Source organism: Schistocerca serialis, chromosome 11, assembly GCF_023864345.2.
Source record: "Schistocerca serialis cubense isolate TAMUIC-IGC-003099 chromosome 11, iqSchSeri2.2, whole genome shotgun sequence".
Taxonomy (NCBI): Eukaryota; Metazoa; Arthropoda; class Insecta; order Orthoptera; family Acrididae; genus Schistocerca; species Schistocerca serialis.
Genome location: NC_064648.1, coordinates 44,600,413 through 44,610,279, shown reverse-complemented (window position 1 = coordinate 44,610,279; position 9,867 = coordinate 44,600,413). Strand labels below are relative to the sequence as shown.

The 9,867-nt window shown below is 41.2% G+C and overlaps 1 protein-coding gene across 1 annotated transcript in view; it reads left to right on the top strand.

Annotated features, from left to right (window-relative positions):
• The first annotated feature begins 4,458 nt into the window (after positions 1-4,458).
• The window catches only part of LOC126427183 (ankyrin repeat and protein kinase domain-containing protein 1-like), a 108,880-nt gene continuing 103,471 nt past the window's right edge, over positions 4,459-9,867 (top strand). Inside the window, exon 1 of the mRNA XM_050089407.1 lies at positions 4,459-4,619. Coding sequence (XP_049945364.1) covers positions 4,459-4,619 — 161 coding nt within the window. The remainder of the gene's footprint in view (positions 4,620-9,867) is intronic.

Below are 9,867 nucleotides of genomic sequence, written 5' to 3'. Positions count from 1 at the left end.
CAGAAATATGACCGGTAGTGCAGAAGAAAAACTACGGATCTTCAACGGAGGACAGGGCGCACTTGCCACAAAAACTGATGATGTTTGCGCGTTTTAATGGTGCTCCATACAATTTACGGGAAGTACATGCTTGATACGTACTACGTTAGGCACGTCAAATTGAGCCCGACATACATTGTAGTAATTTCAAGAGAAGCAGTGGATGGTGGCATAACTTCAGACAATGCCACACAATTGGAAGACGTAAGGCGACGAGATTTCAAACAAAGCCTCAACTTGGCGATGCATAGAAAACTACGGAATCGGCCCAAAGCCGGCCGGTGGGGCCAAGCGGTTCTAGGCGCTTCAATCTGGAACCGCGCGACCGCTACGGTCGCAGGCTCGAATCCTGCCTCGGGAATGGATGTCTATGATGTCCTTAGTTAGGTTTAAGTAGTTCTACGTTCTAGGGGACTGGTGACCTCAGATGGTAAGTCCCATAGTGCTCAGAGCCATTTGAACCAATCGGCCCAAAAATTTGTAGAGGTGGTAAACAAACTTATCTCATTGTTCAGTAAGGAATTTGTTTTCAACAACAACCAATAGGAATTTGAAGAGGAAAAGCATATGAAAGGGAACCAGAAAATTAGAGGTTCCGAGAGAGTTGTATCAAATTTATCTAATATAAATTCCTTAACGCATTCGTATACAATTATGCCGGCTTTTAAACCAGGTGGTAAATTGGCTGGACGCCATTTATTGCGCTGCGAGAAGTAAGAGGCGCTCTGCGCCTATGAATGATTATTTCTTGTGTGTGTGATCCTGGCAAGGGCAACAGGGAATACTTACGTCACAGCAAGCAACAGTGGGAGAACGGGCTAAGAGAACTACAACTCTGGTATGAACACTTATTTTGGCTAATAGCTCGTCGAAATAAGTTGCTTCTGCTTGATCCGTTGTCTGCGTATAAAAATCATACTCCTAGAAAGTGTGCGACATTGCAGTTTATACCACCTGGGTCGACTAGATGAATTCAACCTCCAGATGTCTGTGTTTTCCGTGCGTATAAAACACATTACCGCACTATCTGCAGCAACGCCTTAAAGGACAGCCAGTTTCACGATAAGTACCACTACAGGCTATTTTGCAGTCAGCTGGACGCCATAACATTCCATTAGTTCTCATCAAGCCCGTTACACCAGTGTCATTGTATATGTAGTCTTTAAGATGGGGTACCTAGCAGAACGTCTTGCGAGGTTTGTAATTCCCAATGACTCCGCCTTTGATACTGATGGTGCGAATCTTTATGATCACTAATGCGCGCCATTTTTTTATTCGGTTTTCATGATGCAGGTTAATGGCTTGCTCTGAACATTTTCTGAAGGTCGACGATATCCATTTCGTGAAGTGAACGCATCCCATAGAAGGTTGGTCTCTGTACCTCCCGGACTCTCCTCTTCTGTGGAGACGGTGAGTCATTACAAGTTAATATTTGTCATGTCGAAATTTTCACTTTCAAATGAGCCTTACTAAAGATTGGTCTGTTCCTTGTAAGTCATTTAACAGAGAAGGTTAAGAATCGAGAGGAATCTATTGGACATAAGAATGCTTATTAATATTTTTCAGCCCTTGGAAAAACAGAAATTAGGCAACACTTTAGCTCAGCTTTCATGTAAAATACAGAAATTCAGAACGGCAACGTAAGGGAAAACCACTATGTTGTTTCCAAGACAACTGGCTCTATTAAGTTCTGCAGTGAGTCTTAACTTGCGTTACGTGTACATGATGGAACAGTAGAATCTAACAGTCCTGGAATACTCAGAGAGCTTTAGCTGCAGTTGTGAAAGAGCACATGAACAGTGCTGCTGTCTTTTAGGTACATCCAGTGGTGTACAAAAGAATATACTGGACTGTACGTTACATGTGTGTCATGAGGAACGCAATTCAGAAATAGCTAAGACAGACTTTGTGTCTGTGATAGCACATTAAACTTCTAATGTATCTTCAAAATTTCAATTGTTTGTAGTATTTCATTGCCTGTTATCTACTGAACAGCCAGTTGAAAGATTTTGGACATTTTTAAATCAATCACGTAACAGTGTTTCCTCCTTAGCTGTTTCAGTTTAAAATGTGCCCGCCGATGTTGTCCAAACACCGAAAGAAAACATAAAATATCAAATTTATGATGGCGCCTGCGTCATGCGTGAAAATCATAGAGAAATCTAAACCACTGTAAGAAAACATCTTAACGTCGTATACTATGTGGATTTGCTATGAACACCAACTGAACTTAATGCTTGCCCAAGCTACCAGTCGAACCAATTGAAACTGTTTTTCATAACTATTTGCAGAGGTAGCAACCTCGAAAAGTGGCTGCTGCAGATGCAATTGTGAAACGAAGAATCCGTCATGGATCACCCATAAGACGGAACTTTAAATCGTGTAAAGTTCTCATAATTCATAAGAGCAAAGAGGCCATTGTGGAATGTTACACACATTGAAGGTATCAGCAAGCAGACGAAAATGGTGAATCAAACGTTTGGTCTAAGGTTAAAACTCCAACACTCAAAATTTTCCATTCGGTCACAGATACTTTCTAAAATAATTAGCTGACAAACCCAGCAATGTACAGATATTCATTTGGCAATTTTCTATGAGAAATGAAAACAAAAATGAATTATGTTTCTCTGTAAATAGAAAAAATTTCATTTGCATGTATTCGTGGAAACACTTTTGAAATTACGAAACAGTCGTACAAAGAAATATGCATAATTTCCAGATGCGTAAGCACAGCTCATTCTCATGTCTAGACTCCGATTTTGCAAACGTCTCTGTAGGCACTTTACAGCTCTGTAGACGGCTAATGTTTTCGCCTACAGCCGTTTGCACTTTGCAGCTGAAAACTGTCAAAAGCTCTGCCATGTGTCAGGGATTTCTCTAAGTGGGCTGAACTCTGTATGTGCCTTAATAATATAGAATAAATGTATTAAAAATTCATACATGATGCAGCATTTCTTCACGCATCTCAGTGTTCATGACGCCATATCTCTTGATCCATGTGTCGTACAATGACATGACTTTGTAGATACATTCAGCAGCGTACGTCGGTACTCCGTGCAGAATGTGTTGCGAACAGAGGTAGTAGGGAAGAAGCAATGAATACAAACGTCATGTATGATGAGGCAGTCTGTCGTGCATCGCACTGTTTATGACATCATATGTCCTGAACTATGATAAGTAAACGAAATTTTGAAAATTAGAAACATTGTTCGTAATACCACACAGCAAACCACTTGTTGGCCTCTAATTTACTTCACCAGCAGTTCTACTTTTCACTGACAAATAAGTGTCCTGTAAAAATTCTTTTTGCTGTTGGGCAGTTTTTGAATAGAGCTGAGTTAAAAACAGAACTGCAAATCATCTATTCTCGAAATAATTTTTAAGAAAAGAAAAGCGCAGTAGCCCTTGTAAAATTTTTCATCGAAAATAGCCTACAGCAATCTTTTGGCGACTCCATGAATATGCCGAAATTAGCGGCTGCTATCCCATGAGACCGCGTGAAGCAGAGAGGTGTTTCCACACTCTATCGTAACAGTCTCGTATAAGTACCGTAGATGAAGGTAGGCTGTCTGCTCTTGCCATGCTTTCTACTGAGAAGGAAACGATTCACATGTCTACAGATTTTAACGACAGAGACATAGATCCATCACAAAAAAGGAGGCAGATGGACTTTCTCTACATATCTACAGGCGATTCAATCTCACGAACGTCGTCAAGCTCATTGTAAGGTAATTTCAGATTTATAAAAATATTTTGAATAATTTGGAAAATTAAATTATTCGGAAAGGTAAGTTGTACAGTGCAGTAAAGGTAGTAAACTTCACTGTGCTTGCGCAATAATAGAAATTTTGTATTTGGTTTGTATTTCATTCTCTTCATTATCGATGTATCACTGTAATTTGAATAGTTAACAGCCGTTTGACATCGCTATATTCATTCTGAATTGTTTATTATTATAATGTCAATCTCCATGATTATGTAGAATACATAACTATGGAAAATACGTAAAGGGTGCAATTAAGGCGAGGTACGTCAGAACTTCTGCTCGAAAGTCTCACACATATGGAAAACGTTTTTTGCTTAGTTACGAAGTATAGATGGTTTATTTACAGTCTTTCCAAATTGTACTTTGCGACATCTTCTCACTCGCAAAAGGGTGTTGCAAAATAAATTGACCGAAAATATTGAGAATGCAATGCAGTTTACTCCTGATAAACGTAGTCCTTCACTGTCAGTGAGAAAACTATAATCTTTGATAACGGCATGTGAAAGCCAAGCCGGTTGTGAGTGTTTGAAAACAGCACTGTGCATAAGTCTTGTGAATCCGTACTGCACGAAAAAGCACTTACCGGGATAGTCGCAGTAGTTCCTCCATATCTCGAATTCAGCGTAACTGAATCCCGAGCGTACGGAGGCGGTATGGTGGGTGCAGACGCACTCCAGCACCGAGGTCCCATTCCCTGCGAGCAGAGCCGCCAGCGCGGCAACCACTCCTGCCGGATGCATTGTCTGCTGTCGACACTGGGCAGCAGGCAGAGGCAGTGCGCGTCGCAGGCAGCGCAGCCTCGATATAACGACGAGTGAGGCGGAAGTCTGCCACAGGACGGCTAAACACAGGACACGTGACGTCTCTCCTTCGCATCGCAGCCATATTCCTGTGTGCGCAGTAGTAATTCAAAAAAGTCGTCCAGTAAAACAAAACTGATATCTGGCCGTCCCCAACGAACTGTTGTAGGCGTTCTGCTGTTTCTAATCTATATAAACGATTTAGCAGGCAATCTGAGCAGCCATTGTTTGCGGATGATGCTGTCGTTTACCATCTAGTAAAGCCATCAGACGATAAAAACCAATTGCAAAATTGTTTAGAGAATGTGTCGATTTTGGTGCGAAAAGTGACAGTTTACTCTAAATAATGAAAAGTGTTATGGCATTCACATGAGAACTAGAAGGAATCCGTTAAATTCCTGCTACTCGAGGAGTCACACAAATCCAAAGGGTGCCAATTCAACTAACTGCCAAGGGATTACAATTAGGGCCAGTCTTGTAGGGAAGACGAGTCAAAGAGAGTATGTTCGCAGGGCACCCAGAGGATGCAGCAAATCCAGTAAAGTGACTGACACTTAATGGTTCTAGAAGCACCCTCCGCCACACACCGCCAAGTGGCACGCTGAGTATTGGTGTAGTTATAGATGTACATCTACATCTCCATATGTACGTCATACGTCACAGTATGATGCATGCTGGAAGTTGCCTTGCACCTGCACTAGTCATTTCCTTTCCTCGTAAATACTGTGAGGAAAAATGACTGTCTATATACTTCCACAGACACCCTAATTTCTCTGTCTTAGTGTTCCTTATTCCAAATGGACGTTGACACCAGTGAAATCGTTTTTCAGTCAGTTTCGAATGTTGTCGGTATCTAAATTTCCTCAATAGTGTTCCTCGAAAAGAACATCGTCTTCCCTACAGGAGTTCCTAGTTAGGTTCACAAACGACCTCCATAACACTCGCATGTTATTCGAACCTACAGGTAACAAATCTGGCTACACAGCTCTCAATTGCTTCGAAGTCTTCCTTTCATAGGACCTGGTGCAGATCAAAAACACTCAAACAGGACCCAAGAATGGGTTGTACTAGTGTCCTATATTCTGTCTTCTAGAGGTGACCCGCACTTTCCTAAAACTCTCCGAATCGAAGTTGAGCATTCACCTTCTCTGCTACATCCTTACATGCTCATTCCATTTCATAGCGCTTTGCAACGTTAAACCTTGATATTTCATCGTTATGAATCTGTCAAGCAGCACACCGCTAATGCTGTATTCGAATATTTCTAGACTTACATCTAATCACCAATCATCTTACCAACTAGAAATTTTGTTTAAGTCATCTTATACCCTGCTACAGTCACTCAACACTTACATCTCCCCGTACACCACACCACCATCAGCTCATCCTCTCTGTCAGATTATGTTCTGCGGCACTCTCGGCGATATCTTTGTCTCTCATGAACACTCGTTGGCGATTACAATGTAAGGGGTTCTGTTATTAAGAAATTTTCGTACCACTCACATATATAGAAACCTATTCTGTATGCTCGTTCATTCGTTAACAGACTGCAGTGAGGGCTCGTAGCACAGGATCATTGTGGGTTGCAAGCGAAATCGCTGCCTCAGTATCTGTCAGCTCTTTTCTTCCGGTGTGATATTATAGCCGACACAACTGCTTATGCCACCCTCCCGTCCGCTCACCCTTCCCTCCCCCTTCATTGCCCTCCCCCAAATTGCTGTCGCCCAATAAGGATCGTTTCAGGTCCGTATACAGTAGTGAAAAGAGCATCACAAAGTGCTGTCAGCAGGGATCGGCAAAAAATCAGATATATTCGACTATACCTATTTATTTCTTTAGGAAGACACGGAACAGCTGAAATGCAACAGCAAGCCACAGACAACCTTTCAGATTTATCAAACTCTGCAGCCCTTCTACTACCTTGTACAGATTTCTGACGTTCCTCAAATCGCCAAGTCTCAGTTACGTTGCAGAAGTGTTCTGCTTTTCACCAACACATATAATTTGATTCTATCTAAGCACGTGGATGTAGGCCCATCATGAGTACAGACGTAGAAAACTTTCGATGTGTTTATGGCATGAGAGGACTACCTGTGTAGCGTGAGGGAGTATAAAAAAATGTAAATGACGAGAGAGTGTTCCATTTCATTCACCAACTCACATTAAAATTTAAGGGAAGAAGGTTTCAGCAGTGGATATCTACCGGGAAGATATGCTTGATTAACTTCATGGCATCTGGGCATTTAAATAAAACATTCTCGTGTGGGGGATTTGGATGATTTATACTGTGTGTTAGCGACTGCTACAGGTAGACTCACATTCTGGCACCTGAATGTAAGAGTAGCAGTTTATAAAGGCATGTATTCTCCGTGTGCCAGGAGAACCAATTAGTATGAAGTCCACTGAAGCAGAATTCAGGGATGATATAGCTACTCATAAATATGTTGAGGCCTTGTTGGACTGAATACTACTGAATACTATAGAGGCTGAATTTAAGACTCATATAAGGCAACTTCTTAGAAAACATTGCTCAACACAATGAGTATAAAATGTATGTATGTTAATAAAGAAAATATAAAATAAACTGTTCTTTCTGACTCACTGCATCACAATCCCCACACCACTCAATTGCACATAGGCATCTCAAGAGTGAGTGCTTACTCGAAAGTCTCCAGCATTGTCCTCAAGAGGAGACCTGCAGGGGTGGGGCCGCAGCCAGCTGCCCACCCAGCCTGTGCCTCCACGGTAGTGCTGGCGCCACAGCTTGTGGTGCACACAGAAGAGCAGCCAGGGAGGTGTCACGTCAGAGCATGTGGCCAGCAGCAGTCGGCATCTTAATGTTACGATGAAATACATATAGTTACTGTAACTGTGTGGTAATGTGTTATGAAGCTGCTATGACAGTATATAATATCATTAAATCTTATTTTTTTACTTTGAACTTTGCTATTGAACACACTTTATGCTGATATGTAAAGGTGTCTATTCGTGATGAAAAGACGTGTTCAATGCAGCACACTGCAAATAGCTACCCACATCTTACAACATTGATTTAAGAAAATTCTTCTTTTTCAACATTTACATATGGCTAACCATTTGTAAAGATAAGGTTTCTTTCTTCTAAATAACAATGATATAACAAAACAACAGTTAATGGTTTTTTAGTTAACGATCTTTTTTTGTAAACAAAATGATCGATGTACATTTTTAATGTGTACATCTTGCATACAATTTAGTCACATATAATATTTCAAATTTAATTCCATAGATACGTTTAAACAAGTAAATAATGTGTTTTCTTCTATTCGATCATCTACCATATTCGCATTTAATTCCAAGTACTAATTAGAAACTATTTTTTTTCCTTTTCTGATTAGTTTTTGTAGTGCAAATAATATCGGTGCACTAGCAGCAGCAGGTGAAGAAAGAATCACATATATAGCCTACACTGAAGAGCCAAAGAAAATGGTACACCTGCCTAATAGTGTGTAGGGCCCGCGTGAGCACACAGAAGTGCCACAACACGACAAGTCATGGACTCAACTATGTCTGCAGTGAGTGCTGGAGGAAACTGACACCATGAATCCTGCAGAGCTGTCCATAAATTTGTAAGAGTACGAGTGGGTGAAGATCTCTTCTGAACAGCACATTGCAAGGCATATCAGATATGCTCAATAATGCTCACATCTGGGGAATTTGGTGGCGTGCATAAGTGTTTAGACTCAGAAGAGTGTCCCTGGACTCACTCTATAGCAGTTCTGGACTTTTGGCGTATCGCATTGTCCTGCTGGAATTGCCCAAGTCCGTTGGATGACAGGATGCTTACATACGTGTCCCCTCTCAGCGTCGTATCAAGATGTATGAGGGGCCCCATAACACTCCGTCTGCCCCACACCATTACAAAGCTTCCACCAATTTAAACAGTCCACTGCTGACATGTAGGCCCCATGGATTCATGAAGTTTTCTCCATACCCGTACATGTCCATCCACTCGATACAATTTGAAACGAGACTCGTCTGACCAGGCAACATGTTTACAGTCATCAAGTCCAATGTCAGTTAGCGGGCCAAGATTGGGCCTTCAGCTCAGATTCCCCATATCGATGATGTTTCATCGAACTGTTCTCACACTGAAGCTTGTTGATGGCCCAGCACTGAAATCTGCAACAATTTTTGGAAGATTTGCACTTCTGTCACGTTGAACGATTCTTTTCAGTCATCGGTTCCATTCCTGTAGAATCTATTTCCGGCTGCAGTGATGTACGAGATTTGATGATTATGGTCGTATGGAAAAATCCCCACATCATCGCTATTTCGGAGGCGTGGTGTCACATTGCTCGTTCACCGACTATAACACCACATTCAAATTCACTTAATTCGTGATAACCTGCCATTGTAGCAGCAGTAACCGATGTAACAACTGCGTCAGACACTTGTCTTATGATTATATGTGCTGCAGACCGCAGCGCCATATTATGCATGTCTACATATCTCTGTATTAGAATACCACTTTCTTTGTCACTTCAGTGTATATACAATATACATAAAAAATGTAGTATATTTTTGTAATATTTGCTTTCATACATAGTGTGCAATGAGTTAACACACTTATACAGATAAACACAACTAAGACAAACACTTCATCTATCTGTTACACTCACTCACACACACACACACACACACACACACACACACACACACACACACACACAAATTCACACGTGACTGAATAATGTGAGAATGGATGTGTCCTGATACTATCTGCATAGCTGAAGAATTTGTTATCATTTTGGGGCATGCTGACTTTCACCTGTAGTATGTAGCATATGATCTCGTAATTGAGACTGCTTGGTGGACCATATGCAGAGAAGCATCACCACCATGCACGTGGTCCTTGTGGTCTCAAATCATAAGAGCTCAACACTGTACGATGCACTACCTTAGCCCATCTTTGGGTGGCCCCTGCTTCTATTTGGTATGCATACATTTTGGGTCAGAACCACACAAATTACATAGTCTTGAAACATTCTTTCCGTCTTCCATCAGCCTGATAAACTTCTTCTGGGGTATGACTCCATAAGGATTATCAGCTGCATATGCAGACCTGTCGATCTTCTTTGTATTGTACTTAATAATTTCGTATTGATCACAGTATTTTACCCAGTAGATAACATAATCTGTATCTATATAAAACGGATCAGCAAGTGGAATCAGTACATGTGAAATTTTCAGAGGTCCAGAATACACAAATTGATATAGACA